Here is a 22,182-nt window from a genome sequence, read left to right as displayed (position 1 = left end):
ATCCAAATTACAGACACCGTGTTCCCTACACAACAACAACCTCACCAAGTCCATAGACCCTTGGACATACCTAGTGTCATCCAAGAAGAAAGTGACTTAAAGTCATGGGAAAGTGGGCGTACTCACTTCTTGATGGAAAGAATGTTTACAGAGGGACTACCTGATCCTATCGAAGAAATGGAGATCCCATCTTCCCCACATCAAGGGACTCAAGGCCAAAAGGTGCCGTTGAACATTGACAAATTGATGGATTTCATGTCTTCAGAAGTTAGAACCACCATCATGTCCAAACTATATAAGGACCCCGAGCTAGTCTTAGCTCTTTGAGCCTTCCTCAATGGAGAACTGAAGTTTGGGCTACCACAATTTGCACAGATGGATGGAGTTGGGGATATGCCAATAGAGGAGGAACACTTAGATCCACAACCCAACCTAGATGAGAACCTTGTTATAGAAATACATGTTAACAAGTTGGGGCAATACTTAGAGGGTGATGAATCCAATGCGACCATACCAATCACTACTAAGGGATTAACTGTGAAGGGAATCCTTGATGGTGGTGCTGGGGCTAGCATTGTGACTAAAAATTGCTGGGAAACTATGGGAAGACCTCACCTTGCGACCACAACCATAGTAGTGAAGATGGCCAATGGGTCTATTGTTAAACCTATTGGGATGCTAGAAGATCTCAAGATCAAGGTCTTTGGACATAAAATAAGGGTTACCTTTATTGTTATGGATTTCTCCAAACACACTATGGCATCGGAGATGATCTTAGGACGTCCTTTCATGAGGGAAGCAAAAATGGTGCATGACTGGTCTAAAAACCATGTCTACTTGCAGTTCCAAGATTCTGTCATTCGAGTGGATCTTGTGAAGGGTCGAGCACATCCCCTAGGAAACAGGTTTATAATTGATCATAGATCTGACACCACAGTTCACTCGGCCCCATTGCAGTATTGTTACACGTGTAAAGCGGACACTGATGTTGGGGAAGATTCTCCTTATATGGATGTACTACCTGGGATGACTGAGTCGGACAATGTGGATTGGGTCCACCTAGCAGCAACCATAGACACTTGGGGAAACAGGGGGACGACCTGGGTAACACCTGAGGGGGATGAAATGCATGTACCCTTAAATATGCTACAAGCAATGTATATAGCTTCTAGCAAGACTCATCCTAATATAACGAAGAAAACATACAAGTGGGTCCCTAAATCTTCTTTAGCGACCATGGCTGATGCTAAAAAACAGAAGCCTCGTAAGAAACGTCCCACTCGCTCCAAGGAATTTAAGAAAACGTGGCGCTGGATTCCTTAATGACTATTAGAAGCCCAAGGATACTATGAAGGAAATGATCAAATCTGGGTGCCCAAACGTAAATTATACTCTTACTTGTCACCGGGCCCATTTGAGCTCAATCCTGTGGCTCCAAAACGAATTGACGATCGTGGGAAGAAAAAAATCATAGAATGCTACACACGCACTCCAGAGCTAGTTTGGGTACCAAAGAAAGAACGATTTGTTCCACCTAGCTCAGGAAGGGGGGAGTCCCATGAAGCTTCTAGCTCCTCATGTAATGCATCCATAGAGGTAAAAGCTTCTCCACAGCCTCCACCTACAATAGTGGACCTCCATGAAGCTACAAAGGAATCCACACCTCCTAGTGTTCAAGAATCACCTGATGAACCACTTCAAGTTCGATCCTGGGAGAGCACCTTACCACCCTTGCAACTCAATGAGGCACCTAAGGTAAGAGAAAACTACTGGCAAAAATCCTCACCTATTACCAACTGGAACAATTGGTTTCAAAGGGTGACGAGCGCATTTCAAACGGTATGATCTACCCAAGGAAGGGGGGGGTGTTTGTTGACAGTCATCATTCACTCACTCCCCTCTCAACCTTTTTCCCTGACCTCTCAATCACCAATCTTAGGGAATGTACATATAAAGCCTTATAATCACAAAAAATAAAAAATAAATAAAGAGCAAGAGCAATTAGCAAACGAGTATGCACAATTAAAGTCAAAACATTAACCCAGACCTACACATTCACATCCGGTACACTGAAACAGAAACCTATGCCATAAAACACCTTTGATCTTCATCACTCGAGTGATGGAGGGTAGGTAAGATTAGTACGATAGGAGTGTTTCTGTTTTAGAGTTGAGTGATTAGCAAAGTTCTTTTTTCCCACTGATGTGCCTCCTAGAGGTATTGTTTGTGTTTCATAATGTGTACAGGAACAAGTGTTGTTGTGGTTAGGATTTGGACCTTCATGGAATCTTTCTCTCGACTCACTCTTCAAATCAAGCGCGACCATCGACACAAACAGGTGTTTCTTATCCATTAGCATTTCCCCTTATCTTTTTGCATCCATGTTTGTAGGCTTTGATTGTGATTGGTAGCATAATATTCAGCGCATTTGCTTAGTACCAAACATTAAATTCAATGAATTTTTTGTCATAATCACTTGTCTAGATTTAAAAATCAAGCAGTCCGACTAAGCTAGTTTGACCAAGTTAGGTGTTAGAGATCTTCTCTTAATACCATGGGGAATGCCTTCCTAATAAGCAATGGTTACTTAGGTTCTTAATCCGATTTAGGCAGCATTGTGTGAAATGTACTAGGGCTTTCTAGTGGGCTGTCCCTATTGACCTTTAGCTTAAGTATTATAAAGGGAGTTTACTAATGTGATGAGCCTGGGGAGGTGTATCAGTGTTATATGACCCCCCAAAGTTACAAAATTAAAATGCTGAAAATGAACAAACAAAAATTCAAAGTACCACAATGTAAAATCTTAAGCTGGAAGAGAAATCTCAGCTTGATTGGGTACTTCACTCACATGTATCGCCTATGGTACTAGAGCCCTAGAGGTTCCCAGTGTGGGCGCTTTTCCTTGAAAAGCAAAAAACCCAAGGCATACAAAATAAGCACACACATCAAAATTGAATCACTAAGAAAAGACTTTGGGGGGTCAAAGAAAAGGTAATCAGTCAGGCAATGATTTGATGAGAAATTCCTTTTATTGTAGCTTAACTACAAGGTCTTCTAGGTATAGCCTCTAGTCAGCCCTCGAACATGAAATACTTGGCTCTCGCGATTAAACAACTCAATTGACCAGAGAAAATTAAGAAGCTTACCCATGGTATTAATAGTCGAGCTCTAGTGCCTTTCGACCGTTAAATTAGCGACACCAGACTTGTTTAATTTTTTACCTTTACATCTGTTTATGCACTTGATTATATTACAATCTAATGTTTATTGATGACAAATTGTTTAAAATTTTGTTACCAATCAATTTGTCTATCTAAAACTGCATATGCTTTTTAATCGCTTATGAGAATGCAATTACTGTGCCAATGTTGTTTGATTTTGCAGTGAATGAAGAAGGCTAAGGACATTCATCTCAATTGCTCTTCCAGCTCGATGAACGAGCTTCAACTCAATAGCTTCCGAGGACGAAATCTACATCAGGAAGGGGGGCATGTTAACCCTCACGGCTCATGGACACCCTATCACCTACGACGGACGTTCTAACTTACGGCGGACGCTGTATTATTTACTTGTAGAGTCAGGTACCGGGCTTGTCGGTCCAATAGGAAAAGGGTAAGAGTGATCGCCGATGAGAGGCGCACTCTAACTGGAACATTCAAGGGATTAGTTGGCTAAGCATGGGCGCCCAAGCGTGAATGGGGCGAGCTCATATAAAAGTCAACTAAACCTAAAATTCACTCATTCTCTCATGTGTGCAATAGAAGAGTGCTCTTGCTCCATCTCCATCTCCATCTTCTTCTTCTTCACCTCCTTGTGTGTGTGTGTGTATGTGTGTGTGAGAGAGAGAGAGTGTGTGTGTGCGATCGAGCATTGCGACAACGGCACGGCGGCGGTGAAGCGGTTGAGCGCGGCAAAGCGGCGTCTCCTTCTTCTTCGCGGCGAGGAATCCTCCACAAAGCAAGCGTAGAGCGGTGAGTGACACACCATCGCTTTCTTTGAGCTTACTAGTTTAGGCTTGTTGTGTGCTTGGAGCCATTTGTGGCTCGCACACGGTGTATCGGCAAGTCCCTTGCTTCGACAGTGCGGCAAGGAGCGCACAATAATTCTTGTTCCCTAGTTACTATGGGGTGCAAGATTGCAATGTTTCAGGATTTAGGTTTAGATATGAAGGAAAAATTGGCGTTTCAACCACTCTAGCTTGTCTAGATGGAAATCCTCCACTTCTTCAAAGGGATTTGTAGACTTTCTAGTGGGAGGGTTTGGGCCCAGATTTGCAATTGGATCTATTGGAATTACTCCAGTGCCTCTCAATCGTGTTGCTTCTGCTTTCTCTATTGACACATACTCCCGTCCATATTTGTCAACATATTCTATGAGACTCCCTTCACCTGATTCGTACAAGAACAAGTATAAAGTCTTTTCCGTGGTTAACTCAAAGGTGTAAGGTGTTGGACACAGGAAATACATTCTCGCCCTACTATTCATGTACTTGTAGATTCCTACTACTCCTTGGTTGGTCACTACTTTAGTCACCTTCTTGTCAAACACCAGGGTGGCATTGGGAAGATCTATCCGAGGAGGTATTTTTGTGATTTCAAAAACCATCTTCCCTTTTGCAACATTGTCCCCATATTTGTTATAGTTCTCCAGGTCCTTAACAATGAGGTAATGTATTCCCTCATCATCACAGAATCTATCCCCATCATCATACACTAGAAGGGCTTCCACTCCTTCGACTGATTTTTCCTCAATACATATACTTTTGCGTCCCCTTTCATCATCATACATACGAGCCCCATGGGCATTGGTCCTTCTAAGTAAGGGGTTGTATCCCTCATTGTCTAAGTGTGGTTCTTAGAGGTGCTACCTCCTCCCGCTTAGTTCTGTCGGTTTAACAGTGATCTTGTGGTTAGTCATGAGGTACATAGATTTCTCTGAAGAGGTGCCAGTTCCACTATCGTCCTCTATAATTGGTGCTAGTAGACCTATTCTTTCTTGGGTCACACTCTCCTCAGTAGACACTAAGCTGGTCTGGTCTCCTTGTGATCTCCAGTCTCCTTGAAGATTTCTACCTGATCTTAAATACATCAATTCTGTTGACACACAACTATCAATCGAAACCTTTTACCTCAAAAGTTTTCTTGGTCGTTCCTTATTCGGGCTAGTCTTTCAACTCTCCAATTTGTTGACTGATTGTGATTCAGATTGGTCTCAAGTTGTTGGGCCTTGTTGATGGCTATCTGTACAAAACTTTAGAATCTGCAAATTTTTGTCAAATAGTGATTCTCACTTCATTACTATCCAGTGTTGATTACTATAACCTTGCGGGTAATTTTCGTCCAAAATTTGTTTTGTGGAGGGTTGGCTCCCTATATATGTTCTTCACACTTATTTGACTTGATAAAGGTGGTGCTAGAGTTAGCTGGAAAACTCTGGCAGGCTCAATTCAACCAAATAAGCCCTAAATCTGGCCCTTAGACATTATACGCATATGATGTCTTTTGTGTCAGATTCAGCTCAAATTCTAATCTTAGGTTCTCCCTAATATATTAAACCTCAATCCAACCTCCCTCTGTGGTCTTAACACTTGGATTCTGGTTAAATCCTACTGAAATTGTCAAAAGATTTCTAAACTCCTTAAGAGGTTTTCTAAACCACCAAACGACTCAACTTAGGTGAAATTGGGTCCTTAAGCTTCCCTTGAGGTGCTTGACCCCTAGGTTAACCCTAAAGTCGGCTTTGGTCTCTAAATATGCCCTTGAGACGGCATACACATATGATGTCTATCTGGCTAAAACGAGGAGATTTCTTCTCCAAAGATTCTCTACCATGCAAGCAACTCTCAGAAGCTTTCCAAACTTAGTTTCAATACTTTTTGTGCTAGATGTGAGCAATGGAGTCATACACTTGCCTCAAACCCTATTTTGGCACTTCTAGCTCCAATCATAGTGCTTCCCACTTAATGAAATTGGTTCCATGTGCTCATTATCTATTATCGATCACAAGGGTAGACTCATATGCATATTTTGACTCAATCCTAACCAAAGGGACATTATACGCGTATGATGTCTTTTTGCCCTAAATGGAGTTATGTTTCTACCACAACTGCCCCTTGATATGTGCAACATGCATATGTGCTCACAGTCAATTTTGGATATCAAAGCTGTACCATTTCACTACTTTTTTACCCATGAACTTCCCAAAAAGAGTAACATGCACTCAATTATTAACTAGGTTGCCATTATGAGATGAAACTTGGTGAATGTGCCACACACAATATGCAGAATGTGAGTATGAAGTCAAAGGTTCAATTTGACTGCTAGATCACCCCTTGAGACATCTTACTTGTATGATGTCTATTGATGTGAAGTCAAAGGTTCAATTTGACTGCTAGATCACCCCTTGAGACATCTTACTTATATGATGTCTACTGATGTGTTTTTGTACAGACGGTGTATGCTTTCCCCCTCTTCCATAGCTCCCCTCTCCCCTGAGCTCTAGTACCAATATGAGACCGTGGGGGACTAAACCATTGGCATGCCCGTTCTTACCCTAGGCATGACAACATATGTTGTTTGTGTCTTAACTTAAAGAAAGTATATAAGAAAGTGGTTCTAGACATTCTCAAACTATTTTCAAGTGGTTTTTGAGATGCTTTCACCCCATACTTCAACTTGGTTGGGACAAGGAATTGTCGAGATGATGATGGGGTTGGGGGGCCTTGACTTTCGATTGCACATAGCTCGGTATGTGGTGACTCCCAAGTAAAATCTCATGATGTTATGTCCTATACAAAATGCAGTGAGAAAGAAATCACTCTCCTACATGATAGTGTCTAAAAATTATAGCAAGTTTGTACATCAAAATCCATTCTAGATTTTTGGGTTTGTTTACTCTTCTTATGCAATATGAACATGTTTAATCAAAATACAAATTGAAATTTTTGGTCTGGGTGACTCCTCAAGCATAAATCTAGAGACTACAATGTTCATAAAAAGTACTAGGAATCTTTTAGTTCAATGTCAACGTTAACTGTTCCATTTAAATTTGTCAAAGAGTTTGTAAGTTTCTAATACCCAAAGGAAGTTTTTAGCAAACTTTCATATTACTTGCCACTATTGTGACATGCCACTATTGTACCTAGCTAGGCGTTATTCATGCAAGGGACCTTGGAATTGATGGGGTTTTGGTGGCCTCTTGGCCTCTAGTGCACATAGCTAGCTAGTGAGGGGTTTCCCCAAAGAAGATATTGATGTTGAGCACTATATGAAACAAGGTGAGAAAGTGCCCGCTTCTCTACATGAGAAATGTCTACATCCTCTTGTCAATTTCAAGCATGAAACTTCATTTTGAAATCTGCATTGTTTGCTCGTTTGCTCTATACAATATAAGTGTCCTAGCTATGTAAATTAATGTTTGAGCTTGACTAAAAAACTCAAGTTTTAGCATTTGAGCTAGTAGACACGGAATATGGTAGAAGATAATTCCGTGGGACCTATAGAGAAAAATCAGTCCCTATTCTTTTATTGTGGGACATGAAATCTAAAATGCTTTCTCTATCACAAACTAATGCATTCCAAAATTGAGTTTATCCAGGACAAAGAAAACTGGAGAGTAATATCAGCCTCCACAATTAACCATCTAAGTCTCCAAGCTTGTCCAAATTCTAGTTCTATTTCTAGAGCAAGGCAAATCTACATTCAATTTACAATTTACAATTTCTAAAGTTTTTTGTAGCCTCTTAATCCCTTTTCCTCACCCATATGCTTTGGCATGTGTGTGTGTGTGTGTGTGTGTGTGTGTGTGTGTGTGCGCGCGCGCACGTCGTGTGCACGCTTCCATGCACATGCACGTGTGTGAAACAAAAAAATGAGTATGTGCTTAAACTTCCTACACTTCACAAAACTCCTGTAAACAACTGACAACAACATGGATGTGCACACGTGTGTATCAAATAGACTTGTAGACAACAAAGATGAGTGCATACTATAAGTTCATTAGGTTAGCTCAAAAATTGTTGACAATAACAATGTACATCTTCAAATGTCATTCCTTTCCCCTCAATAAATGGAAACAAGAACAATTGTCCCATTTTTGTGATTTTTTCCCAAAAATCCTAAATTGGTCTTTGATGGTGTCACCGTCGTTGTAGGTGGTTGTTACAAGGGTGTGGTAGAGGTTGAGATCCAATCAGAGAAGCTGCATATCGCCACTAGTGATGTTGTCATCATCATTGTAGGTGGTTGTTGCAAGGGCATGGTACAGATTGAGCTTCGATAAGAGAAGTGAGACTACCTAAGTACTCTTCAAAAGTGATTGGCCTTTTCGATGGTTACTTGCTGAGGGACAAAATGTGACTGAGCCCATAGTAGTACATTTGGCAAGGCAAAATACCACCTTGTGCCAAGTGATGCTTTGTTTCACATGTATGGAATATGTCACATACTTTCAGAAGTAAATGTAGCCTTTGATGTGCTTCATGTGCGGGCTAGATATCACCTCATCAAATACTCTAGTTGTAGGATATCCAACAAGGGCATGCAACCAAGAAGCTTTTCACTATTTCAACATATGTACAACAAGAAATTCATTGTAAATGATGACATCTACTATTGAAATATTCTTGTGCAATAATAAGCTTGTAAACTTTGCTTCTTCAAGTAAGAACCACTCCAAAATTTCTTTTTGAAACCCTTTTTATATATGATTAGTTTGAATGAAGCTCCCTTGGGATTTAAGTCTACTCAAGCATTAACAAATTCTTGTTTTGAAAATTTTGAAAGTAATTTAGGGAATTTTGAAATTTTTGGGTTAAAATTTTCCAACTTTGAGAGGTATTTAAAAGAGTTTTGAGATTTGAAGATTTCTCCCCTCCCCCCTCTACCTACGGTAGGCATCAATAAATAAGTGGGGGTTACCCATATTGTATACATTTATGGCACCTCTATTTAAGAAAACCCCTTCCTTACACTCACGTGATATCATATGGAACTACATAGTTCGGAATTCCTCAAGTCATGGATAACATGCAGATCTTACATGTGAAGGTATGGTGTTGGTAGGATGTAAGTAATACATTTTTAAGTAGTGTATTTATGTTTCCCCTTGTGTTTGTGTAGCCCCCTTTGCAGGAGGAGTTTTTCTCATGTGGATGGAGAATGATAACAAATGCAAAGCTAGTGGTTGGTTGTACATATTGCAACCCAAAAAATAAAATTAGAGTAAGAATGTGACCATATAGATATAGCTATTACTTGAAATGTTCTTGTTGATAGCTGACACACTAATCATTCTTCACCAGATTAATAGGAATCGCTACACCCACACCATGTTTGGTGGGTAAGGGAAAAGTTGATTAGGTATATCGTTAGTGTCTAGATGCAACTACCCACAACAGCACCAAATCCCCCAAAGGGCCAAATAAGCCAAAGGCACTAGAGTCCAAGCACCACAAATGGCAAGGCAAATCCACACAAAAGAGCAAAGGCAGAGGAAGAGAATCTCAAAGTAGAGGAGGTTCCAAAGAAAGAGAAGAAGAAAAAGGAGCCTGTTGCCCCCATAAAGAGCCCTAGAAAAACAAAAACACATGCCAAAGAGGATAAGAAGAAGGAGACAAATAAGAAGCAGAGAAGGACAATAGAAGAACCAAAGCCAAGAAGGAAGAAGATAAGTAGAAGAAAACACCAAAAGATCAAGAGCCCAGAAGGAAGAGAAGTAGAAGAAGACAACAAAAGTGATAGAGCCCAAGGAGGACAAAAAGAAAGAAGAAGAGCCAAAACACCAAGAAAATCCCGAGAAGAATAGAGGAGGTCAGCACAAGAAAGATTCCTAGGACTCCCAAAAGTCCCAAAAATATTTTGTGAAGCAACATTTTGTAAATAGCAAACATTTTGTAAGCGATACATATTCTCTCCTTGATAACATTACATATTTTTTTGTAAATATCAAACCTTACATCCCTTGTAAATTTTACAACTTTCGTTGGCTCCATCTCTCATTTAGCTCTCCCAATATAGTCTTTCAATTTTTGGTGTAATTGTGGTAGCCCCTATATCTATCTCTGCATGTTTTTCCTAGTCAAATTGTGTTGATAGCAACATGTCAAGGCCCAAATCATAATCCATGCCAACTTTGAAGCCTACTCCTGAAGGGCCTAAATAATCTTCCAACCATTGGCGAGTTTTTTTCAAGTAAGTGGAGATAATAAAAACTAGCTCAAAGTCTACCTCTTCCTTCTCTTCTACCTCAACCTCTACCTTCTCATGTTCATGGGATTTTCTCTCTTTTTTCTTCTCATTCTTGCTCATAGGAAGTGAGGAAGAATCAGGTTGGCCTATTTATAATATTGTGAAGGCAAGACTGCACTTAATTATTTTCAACATACAAAAAGGATGCAATAGTGAGGACATGACAGTGGCGTCAAACAAAAAAAGACATTTCCACCAAACAAATAAAAATTGAAAACCAACAAGATGAGACATTTGTACCAAACTAGTATTTTTCATTGATATGAAGATATTGTACAAAATGTCAGTCTGCTATAATTGATACAATTTGCCTATAATACTAGCATAGGGAACAGGCTTTAGCTTGGAAGAAGATGCACTATCCCTTTTGGCACTTCTTGGCATATAAATCTCTTCTCAATTCTCCTTGGGACCCACAATCCATATTAAAGAATAAGAAAATTAAGAATATGTCTCATAGAAAGAAGCAAAGAATAGTAGAAATAATGAAAGCATTATCTACGCACTTTCTTTCTAGCTATCTAAAAAGAAAAAGCTGTAGGAAAATCTATCTCCTCAGTGTAAGTTCCGCCTCACTTGGTGCAATTTGCACTTGGTTCTTATCTTCAACATTACCAAGTGTTCATTGTTCATCGATACATCAATGTTCCAAATGGGGTTCTCATTAAAATCATCCATGTTTTGATCTAGAGGGACCAAGTCCCCCCCCCCCAACATGATGCCATCGACAAAAAAAAATGACATAATGAAGTTTTGGATATGGATCATGTATTTACAAGTAATGGAGCCAGATTTCACTTTGCAAACAAACTACAATCACTATTTTTTGAGCCAACCTGTTTAAGAAATTGAACGACATATTTTTTCTAGAGACTTTCACATCTACCTTTGCAAAAAAATCCACAAATACAATGATGGACATAAAAATTGAAACTCTGCTCCGATCTGCTTGCTTGCAATGTTAGCCTTTAAACATTTATGGATCTCATAAAAGATCTTGCACCTATAGCTTTCACTTGTTACTGAGCTTGGTAGTGGCCACTCTCCAATTCTAAAATCAGACATAGCAAGCTTGGTGATAGTGCCCCAATCCTTCATGGATTTTGGTGGAACATAAAAATGAAAAAATATCCCTTTTTCTGTCAAAGAATTGTGAGTTCTCCCTTTGTAAATCTCTTCACCAATGGATCCATGCCACGCATCCAAAATGTATTTGACACACTCTACCGGTTGCCATTCCTCTATGCTTGAGGGATAGAGGTCTGCAATGATCATAGTACAAAACATATACCAAAAATAAACAAGAAGAGAACCACAAACAAGCCAAAGCAAATAATATAGTGTGTACATATGAACCAATTATAGTTAGTTCTTTATAGAGGAAGATTTGAGCTTTCAAGATGAAGGTGAAGCTCCTTGTGCATGTAAACATGCATGCTGCACTAAAACCTCCTTCACTGTCTTCTTGGATCCAACAAGTCGGAAGTTTTTCACTCTTCCTTTCCAACATGACAAGAATGGATTTTTTCTCCTGCTCTATTGCATATAATCAAACTACCCTTGGTTATGGATATTGGGATCCATTGGTTGTGCTTATCTAATGTGGAAAATGTGGTGATGGTTTCAATGGATGTGCTTGGGCATTTATATCAGGTGGACTCCATTGCTTCAGGAGATTAGGATGCAAGCAGATGAAGGTGAAGAGAGGCAGCGGGAAGAAAAGAAAGAAGGAGATAGTGATATGAAGAGAGGGGTCGGAATAGGAGGAAAAAGAAGGTCGTAAGAAGATTCAAAAAATCTTTTGGGTTAGAGAAAGAGACCTTCTTGAGGTTTGTATGTTACCTCAAATTGTGGCTCAAAGAAAATTCATTTCAAAAAATCAAAAGAAATATCTAAAAAACAAAAATCCAAACAAAAGCTCTTCTCTCATTGTCCTAGAGAACTCTCACTCTCTAAACCTTAAAAGGCAAAAAAGAAACTTCAAACTTCCCCTGATGAAGTGTCTCGACCTATGGCACAACAAGTAGGACAGGTGGGGGGGGGGGGGGGGGGGGGGGGGGAGAGAGAGAGAGAGAGAGAGCGAGCGAGAGCTATTAAGTGATGCAGCACCTCACTTGTTGGGATGAACATCATGCACTCCGTTAGGAAACGCAAGAGCCAGAGCATATACGAAAGCGTAGTTACTAAATGGGATGGGCTGGATGGCAAATTTCTCTACACATTTATAACAAGTGTGTCTCAACATCGTTTCAAGCCTTGACGAGTACTTTTCAAAAGGGGAGGAAATTCAGGGCTCGCGTTAAATATAAGCTAGCTAGAGTGTGTATAGATGAAGTGACCAACTAGGTCACTGCACTTTGTTAGGCGACAACAAGTGCTTTAGTTTTAGAATCAGCATCTCATCTTTTGCTTGCAAACATTTGCATGTGGGTAAAATGTAAATCATTTGATTAGTAGATCAAGATTTTGGTCTCGAGGCATGCGAGTCCATGTTGCATTGACCATTTTTGTCAATTTTTGGGAGTCCATTGTTTAACTTAAATAGAAAAGTAGAGAGAGAGAGAGAGATTTCTTGGTTGAGTAGTGATGTGTTTTGTGTAAGTTATTGGCCAATGAGACAATTTTTTTCCCATTCTAAATTGCATGTGTGTATATGCAACAATGTAAAACATTTTATCTTTGTAAACATAATATTACCTAGTAAACTTCTTGGTGTTTTACCTATTGTGACTACGCTCCACATACCAAAGCACACTTGTTTGCATACTTGCACACACTATGCGAAACATTTTCTAAAATACGCTCTTCGAGTTCTCCATAGTTTTCCTAGCTAGCCCAAACATTCTTACAATCACTATTGTAGTAGTCTATGATGTCCGTGATAGAGTGGTAGCAATGCTCAGAGGATAGTTGGCACTCACACATTTTGGTTCTTAATTAAGAACTTAACAATTCCCATTATGAAAGCGATAGGTAGGATTGTCTAAGTGTAATGCAAGATTGGTTGCTAAGGGATTGAAGCAACAAAAGAGAGATGATTTTGATGAAATCTTCTCGTACGTGGTCAAAACGACTACATGCTTGTTTGAGATTTCATGTAACCCAAGAACACTTGGACAGGTTGACCTCTATAGTCTGTGTTTTTTAAACGCAACTAACCCCAAAAGAGGCCTTGTCTAGTTTCCCCTTGTTCCTCTTTTCTATTCATTGAGAGCGTACCTTGCACATTGCAGCATACCAATTGTTATGAGGAAAAATTATCCATTTGAAGATCCTAAGCCTAAGTATAATGCAAGATTGGTTGCTAAGGGATTGAAGCAGCAAAAGGGAGATGATTTTGATGAAATCTTCCCGTACATAGTCAAGATGACTACATTGCATACCATGCTTGGACTAGTAGCCATTGAGGACATGGAGCTTGTTCAAATGGATGTGAAGACAGACTTTCTTCATGAAGATCTTGAGGAGGATGTTTACGTAAACCAACCTGAAGGTCTTGAGTAGCCTAGAAGGGATGATCTTGTATGTAGACTCAAGAAAGCACGTTATGGCTAATACAGAACTCAGGGCAAAGGCATCAAAAGTTTGATGCTTTGAAGTACTCCTCGGTAGATATTGAGAAGCAATCAAGAGGATCACTACTTGTATATGCAAAAACTTTGTGATGCTTCATTGATCATTCTCATGTTATATGTAGATAACATGCTAATTATAGGAAAGTCCACCAAGGAGTTTTCCAAATTGAAACAATTGCTGAGAAAAATCTTTGTTATGAAGGATTTGGGAGAAGCAAATCATTTTCTTGGTATACGTATCAAGAGAGACAACAAAAATGGTATTTTTGAGTTATCCCAAAAATCTTGTATCCATAAGGTCTTGGAGTGATTCAGTATGTAGGGGGGGATGTAGTGAGTATCCTACCACCATCATATTTGAAACTAAGCAAGCAAGATTCTCTCAAGTCAACCGTCGAAAGTAGAAATGGAAAATGTGCCATATTCTTTATCCATAGCCAATCTCATGTATGGTATGGTAGCTACGAGGGCAAACATTACATTTGCAGTGGGAGTGATTAGTCGGCATATGGGTAATACTGGCAAGAAGCATTGGAGGATGGCAATGAAAGATTTTGTTAGGTAGATGAAGGGTACAATGAACAAGTATTATGCTTTGCTAATAGCGATGAATCTATTGCTGGTTATACAAAGATGGCAAGAGGTCTACATCTATCTGCATACATATTTGCAAGCGGGATCCTTTCTTGGAGATCATCTCTCTAGGATTGTACGTCTTCTTCGACAACAGAGGCTGACTGAGCATGTTGCAATGTTCGATGCTACCAAGGAAGCTATATGCTTGACATGCAAAAGTCTAAACATGCCTAAACATTCTTACAACCACAATTGTAGTAGTCTATGATGTCAGTAAAAGAGAGTGGTAACAATTTTACACAGAGAATAGTTGTCACTCACACATTTTGGTTCTTATTTAAGAACTTGACAATTGCCGGTATAAAAGCGATAGGTAGGATTGTGAGTATGGTGACTTTAAAGTGTTCGAGACGTTTGTTGTGAACAATGGTAGAGTCTCGGAGCGTCCACTAGAAAATATGTAAAATGAAACATGTAAAGGTGTTCGAGACGTTTGTTGTGAACAATGGTAGAGTCTCGGAGCATCCACTAGAAAATATGTAAAATGAAACATGCGAACCAAGTAAGGGTTTTATAATTAGGTACATTCACAAGAAAAAGTGTACTTACATAAGAGGTTTTTTAATTGGGAGTGAAGATTTTCGTAAATAAGAGCTAGTTTTTTTTAAAACAAAAATGCATACATTAAGGATACATATATACAAGGGATTATTTAAGTACCTCTTGTTCGCACGTGCTATATGCAATTTATACATAGTGGACTCACCGAGGGTAGGGCAGACAGGTGACACAAGGGACACTATCCAAAAGATGACATAGCACATGTTAAACTCATGTGTGTTCCATCAATATCCACATTTGACATGCTTGTTTCAATAGGCTAGCATTGTTGTAGAAGAGCCCTTGCGTATGATTTTGATCATGTAGATGTTTGTCAACACTACCTTCATGGGAAATTCCACATACCCTCAAGATGCATGAATAGATGATTGTATTTGAAGAGATGCTTTCTACCATGTTGACACCAAGGATGTGAAAGTTGAAGATAAGGCTACAATCTACCTTAGCATTAGAGATAGACTAGAGTGTATAAGGCCTGGTGACTTTCTATGCCCCCTACCTAGATAGACTAGAGTGTAAAAGGCCCGGTGACTCTCTATGCCTCCTACCTGTCCTTGAGCACTATCATAGAAGATCAAAAATTTGAAGAGAGCAAGTTTTGGTAAATATGGGATAACAATCAGTTGCCCCGCTTGTAGCAAACACGTTCGCCCCCAACTGCAAATTTCTGATGTATTTATTTAATTGCATCGCAATCAAGCTGTCGAGCTTTGTAGTAACGAGTTTCATCGTAATCTCTCACTATGAACTGTGACTATACACCAAAGACCAATCGTTCACATGTATTAGCAATGCCAGGACGTTTCTTGCAATATGCTCCACAAGTTGGCTCATAGTTGTCTAGCTACTTTGTACATCCCTGCAACTGTGGTTTAGAGTTGAAGATGGTGGCGCACTAACCGTTCATTATTATGTGTGACAATGAATGCGGAAGCGTAGATGCGGAGCCGAATTCCTCTCCACAAGGCATAATAAGTGCTTCTACGATTATTAAGTGTTTCCCAAGACGGCTTAGGAGAAACGCAGACATTTAAAACCATAAGCGTAGCTCGAGAGATGACCGGCATCCCACGAGTTTCCAATACGAGAGAGAGAGAGAGAGAGAGAGAGAGAGAGAGAGATTGTATCTAGATGCTAAAGAATTGATGGGCGATCAGAACTTCCACACTGATAGAGACATAGTGTACAGAGAGGGAGGGGGTCCAAAATTTAGGGGCCGGGAAGACAAGCTGTCACGCTCCTATGGAGGCTGGAGCTCACTTGCCCGGGGTGAAGTTGGTGGCATAGGCCCAGGCGTTGTTGACGGTGGGGTCGGCAAGGTGGTCGGACAGGTTTTCAATGGGGCCCTTGCCAGTGACGATGGCCTGCACGAAGAAGCCGAACATAGAAAACATGGCCAAGCGCCCGTTCTTGAGCTCCTTCACCTTCAGCTCGGCGAAGGCCTCGGGGTCATCGGCCAGGCCCAAGGGGTCGAAGGAGCCTCCGGGGTAAATGAGATCCTCTACCTCACCCAAAGGCCCACCTGCGATGCGGTAGCCCTCCACGGCCCCCATGAGGATGACCTGGCAGGCCCAGATAGCCAGAATGCTCTGCGCGTGCACCAGGCTCGGGTTGCCCAGGTAGTCCAGCCCGCCTTCAGCGAAGATCTGGGAGCCGGCCTTGAACCACACAGCCTCGCCGAACTTGACGCCGTTCTTGGCCAACAGCTCCGGCGTGACGCAGCCCAGGGCGCCCAGCATGGCCCACCTGGCGTGGATGACCTCCAACTCCCGGTTCTTGGCGAAGGTCTCGGGGTCGGCAGACAACCCGGCGGTGTCCCAGCCGTAGTCACCGGGGAACTCACCCGAGAGATAGGAAGGGGGCGAGCCGGAGAAGGGGCCCAGGTACAGAGGTCGGTCGGCGCCATACCTGCAATACCCATCACCGTACGCGTTACACTCAGATCCGAAGCTCACCAGTAACTCACTACCCACATTGCAGGCAGCACAAAATGCACATGACAGAGTACTGAGTACTCACCAAATGCTGCCGGAGGAGGATGCCTTCTTGGGTGCCATCATCTGAACGCGTGCCTGCCCGGAGGCCACCTTGCTGGACAGCTCATTGGAGGCCTTGCCCAGAGCCTCGCCTCTGAGCGTAGAGCTGGCGAGGCCTGCTGTTGCTGCTGCCATTGCTGGGGAGTAGTGAGCGAGGATAGTGATGTTTGCGAGTGCCTTCGATGCGTGTACGGAAGCTGCTTGTCTCCGCCTATAATCCCAGCGCCCGCTCTGCCACGTGGTGGCACCACATCCGCTACGATCGAGCCACCCAATGAGCGCACACTGGCTGGGTCAGGGAGTTTGTGGCGCTGTCTTTGCAAAAATTTTGAGGGCCAACGGGAGACCGGTCTCTTAATTTTCACGGGCTACAAAGGGTACCCACATGAAGGGTGAACTTGCGTGCAGCTTCCACAAGCGAAAAGCAAGGTGCAAGCCGCTGATCGGCTCTTGCACACATGCAAACAACTTTTAAAGAGTAATTTAGACCGAGCGAGTGAAAATCGCTTACCACTGCGGCTAACTACGTAGACGATCCTACTTTCAAGCGTTTTGCATCTGCGGATGCCACATCAGCTGCGGTTGCCGCTGCGGGTAGTTTCCTTGTCCATGTGCGCGCACTTTCACTGATCTTCCAAAATCTCGCCGGGCAACATGCCTAACATCGAGCATGTCCCAAGAAAAACCTTGTGAAGCATGCACTTCTTGGGCCCGCTCACCTCGCGGTGCATTCTGCTTGGGGCATGCAGTGGGGCGGCTTGGGGTAATTTGGTTGACCATGAAGTCAGATGTTAATGATCACTTAATAGTCACATTAATGTCAAAAGTAACCACCTATAACCAATGCCATTCGCGTTCAAATCTCTACAACTTGTAATTGGGCGAAGTACTTGATAGAATATGTGTCTAGTAGTACCTTCCTTGAGAACAACATGGATAAGAGAAGACAAGCCATGGATACACAGAAAAAATTACTCTTTGATCATAAATCAATTGTATAAGCATGGGAATGACAAACATCTTGCCTATACGACAAAGAGGATGAATACCTCCCCTCCTTGAGCAAGCTCAAGCATTTCTCAAGCATCATAAACCTGATTCAATTGTATAAGCATGGGAATGACAAACATATTGCCTATATGACAAAGAGGATGCATACCTCCTCTCCCCCTTGAGCAAGCTCAAGCATTTCTCACTAGACGCGACAACTAGGTCTATCATAATGGCTTGGATTTGGTGGCCTACTCTCCTTGTTGATGGAAAGGAGTTTGTTAAGTGATGTGATGCATGTCAATGGTGTTGGGTTTCCAAGCCCAAGAGGTGCCAGTCCATACCTATAATATGCAGTCCAGTTTGCATGGCAATTGCATTGTCAAGTGCTCAAACTATATATGTAATAGATTTTCAAACAATACAGTAGCATTATTTTTACAAGCAGTATCGAGTTTCTCTCTCACTCTCTCGTGTTCACGTTTCTGCACATGCACGGCAAAGGTCTCCATGGCTCCTACTCGCCTGCACCCTCCATAGTCACGCTTTCATCAACCGGTATCAAAGCTAGCGGCTACATGCGGTGGAGCTTCAAGAACCGCATCTCAAAAGGTTGCTCCAGGAGGCCTCTTGGTGCACACAGAGTGTCTTGATACGCTGCAACGAATCCAGGTGAGGACGTAGAGGTCGCACAGAGGTCAAGGCGGGTTGGAGGTTGGTACACTGCGTCTTGAAACGGTATTGCGAGCCTATGAAAGAAACGCTAATGCGGGCCTATGAAAACGGTATCCCCTACAATTGTTGCACCTGTGGCGTTCTGAAACCCTGCTACTTGCCAAGGGTTGAAGTCGGTGAGGGTGAAATTTGCAAGGCTAGAAATCCGCAGCTTATTGAAAATCTTGTGCAGAGATTAACATCCTACAAAAGGGATATTCAACTAAATTTGTTGATTGTTTTCAACAATTGCCTGCTCTTCGAAGGACACATCAAGGTTGAAACTTATCAACAATAATAGTCGTAGCGAGCAACAAGAATTCAACATCATTTTTTGACTTCAACGACAGTGATAATAGCCAAAAATTTATCAAGCATGGCATCGAAAGTGGATAGATTCAACACATCCGGCTTCCACACCTGGCAAATCAAAGTGAAGGGTTATTTGATGCTTAAGAACATGTGGAGTGTCGTGAAACCCTTATCAACCGACGAAGTCGGCACATCTGCTGCAGTTACGAGAGCACTATCTGCCGAGCAACAATGCAAGGACAAGCAAGCATTAGGTATTATTCTGACATCTCTCGAAGATGACTTTATTCATTACTTGGATGATGTGCAATCTTCTAGTGCTGCCTGGTTACAACTAGAGAAGGTTTTTGGTGCTAAAGCTAAGTATTCAATGATGAGTCTAAAGACGGAGTTGTACTCTCTTGTATGTGTGCCAATGAAAACATTACATCTTTATCTAACCGACTGAAGAGTATTAAAACTCAACTTGTTTATGTTGAAGCCCTAGTGCCAGAAGAAGATCTCATAGGTTGTTTTATTAAAACGTTTGTTTGATGAATTCCATCAGATTGTTATTGTTCTAAAAGAGAAAGATCTGTTGCCCTCCTTGGATGGTATCATCAACTCATTGCAGGAAGAAGAAAAAAGGATATCACGTGTCAATTATGCCATTAACCCTAGTGCATACACAGTATCCCCTGCAATATCCCCTATCAGTTCTTGTGATACTCCTTGTGCCTATGCAGTCACTAATTGTGCTTCTACCTCAGCTTTGTCTCGACCATCCATTGGTACCAGATCTTGTGCCATTTGTGGGTGCAACAATCACCAGACAAAGGAATGTTTCAAGAAGAATCCTTGTGTTCATTGTGGTAAGACAAATCATCCTTCAAGTAGATGCTTTCAAAAGGGTAAGAATCATATTCATGTGATTGATGGAGACACCGAATCATAAATATTTTGTGTTGACAGTGATGTTCTTTAGATCAACTCTTTTTATGTTTTCCCTAGTCAAGATAAATTGTACGGGTTATAGACACTGCCACACGTGAGTGGTAAGGCCTCCCAAAGTACCGGTTTTTGTTCAAGTCCTTATTTTGTTGCACTACTCGTGAGGTTATTGGGTACACATTAAACCCAAGGTTTGGCAGTGAACCAAAAACTCCATTTGTTGGTAGCTAATTTTTGACCTACACCCTATCTATGCTTAAGGGGGGGGCGGGGGGGAGGGGTTCACTATCATAGCACCAGGTTATGGATACACCAAAATCTTTAGTTGTGAGAGAACTTAAAACTCACGATTGACGAGTACACCAAAAACTCGATATCACGAGAGTCATATATCTAGTTCTCTTGGGGGGGGGTGAGGGGTTTGTTGGGTTTTCAAATCCAAGAGGTGTCAATTCGTGGGTACACACCCTATAATATGCAGTCCAGATTGCATGGTAAGTGTTCAAACTATATATCTAATAAATTTTCAAACAATATAGTAGCGTTATTTTTACAAGCAATATCGAGTTGCTCTCTCGCTCTCTCGTGTTCACGTTTCTACACCTGCACGGCAAAGGTCTCCATGGCTCCTACTTACCTACACCCTCCATAGTCACGCTTTCATCAAATGGACACACATGCCACAAAGATTTGATGATATGCCTTTGTGACCACTTATAGGGCTAGAGCTTTTGCTAAGTGGAGTGGATAAATCCAACCACCTACTTGAAAACCTTAAACTCAACCCATCAGTGTGGTGACAAATTACTTGACCACATGGCTTGAAGCAAAGGCCGCTACAAAAGTGAATGTTAGATGATGGAGAACAATAGACTTGTTCGTATGTGTTGATCAAGGACACAAGTATTGGTTTAAAGGGCCAATGTGCTCGCTCATGCCAAGCCACCCAACTCTTAAAATTACTAATCTTTCATTATTCTTATCACATATTGAATGAATTGGAAGTTACAGATCTTGGTCTTGCTATAGGAGCTCCACCCCACTCACTGGGTCCTCTCTCCTCTCTCGCCCTCTCTCTATGCATGCATTGCTTCCTTCAAATGGTATCAGAGCCAAAGGTTTCGAGCTTAGATGCAGAGAGCTTATAGAAGCTCGACTTCAAGAATTCAAGAATTGAGAGCTATGAAGCTCAATTGAGATAGCAGCTAATGTATCTGCTATGTGGGTTGTGAAGTTGTGGATGACTTCAACTTGTAACCTACAAGAGCACCATGTTTTAGTGCCTATTAGGAAAAGTTTTTGCAAAGATTACTTTTCAGAGAACTACTCGGGCTGCCAAAAACAGAGTTCCACATATTTTCATGCTTCACTTGCACCTATAAGGAGATATTTTGATTTTTTTGATCTGTGAATCTATTGTGTGCACTACGTATGGTGTGTGTGTGTGTGTGTGTGTGTGTGTGTGTGTTTAAGTATGAAAAATCCCCTCATAATTGAACCATACTTAGACAATTGTATTAATTAATATATTAAATAACAATTTTAAAACAAGATGTCATAAACCTCAATTATCATTTCATATACACCAATACAACATTCTTCTGTATCTAATGGATAATACAATCATTTAGATCAAAAATTTGATCTTTGATCACTACAATATAATATCTTAGTGTTGTATCTCTATGTGCCCATCCTTTGGGATGAGGTTCCACTACATTTACATGGAGAAGGATCCAGTTGGTACATTGGACGATCTTCTATTACTGCTACAGTTTTCGTTGTAATCCCAAGGAAAGAATCTCTTACATGCCACCATCCAAGAAACACAAGCCTGTCAGAACTGGCATTACTTGGGAAGACAGGTGTCAACGACTCCCTCCCTTTGTTATTGGTGTCAAAATTTACAACAAAAACTAACAACATAACCTAGATCAATTATGAAGTTTAAAGAATGATCCACTTATTTACGATAATGTTTACATCATTTAATTTCAGAAAAAATCGGACAACATCTCCTTTATAATTTGAAGCAGTTTTCAAAATTCCAGCCAAATTCCATCTCATACGAGACCCTCACGTGACGATTAAGGCCCCTTTTAAAAAAATCATTGGGGTGTTTTCAAATTACAACACTAACACTAATTTAAAAAGTTATGCTTCTATTCAACAAAAAGCATT

The 22,182-nt window shown here is 41.2% G+C and overlaps 1 protein-coding gene across 1 annotated transcript; it reads right to left on the bottom strand.

Annotated features, from left to right (window-relative positions):
* Positions 1 to 16,140: 16,140 nt before the first annotated feature.
* On the bottom strand, positions 16,141 to 17,247 carry LOC147417468 (chlorophyll a-b binding protein type 1 member F3, chloroplastic-like). The gene is made up of 2 exons (XM_086507470.1): positions 17,039 to 17,247; positions 16,141 to 16,927 (listed from the first exon to the last, which is right to left on the bottom strand). The coding sequence occupies exons 1-2, from the start codon at positions 17,188 to 17,190 to the stop codon at positions 16,276 to 16,278; spliced, it is 804 nt and encodes a 267-aa protein (XP_086363596.1). The 5' UTR covers positions 17,191 to 17,247; the 3' UTR covers positions 16,141 to 16,275.
* Between the last annotated feature and the right edge of the window lie 4,935 nt (positions 17,248 to 22,182).

The sequence above is a fragment of the Adiantum capillus-veneris genome, chromosome 30 (assembly GCF_014529385.1).
Source record: "Adiantum capillus-veneris isolate H3 chromosome 30, ASM1452938v2, whole genome shotgun sequence".
Lineage (NCBI taxonomy): Eukaryota > Viridiplantae > Streptophyta > Polypodiopsida > Polypodiales > Pteridaceae > Adiantum > Adiantum capillus-veneris.
Note: the sequence above shows the minus strand (reverse complement) of the source record. Positions and strands in the feature narration are given on the sequence as shown.

What these genes read in the sequence shown, in the direction of transcription:
- LOC147417468 (XM_086507470.1), bottom strand. Translation starts at nt 17,190, where the DNA reads ATGGCAGCAGCAACAGCAGGCCTCGCCAGCTCTACGCTCAGAGGCGAG. An exon ending in TCCTCCTCCGGCAGCATTTG is followed by an intron (nt 16,928 to 17,038) that starts GTGAGTACTCAG and finishes TGGGTATTGCAG; the next exon opens with GTATGGCGCCGACCGACCTC.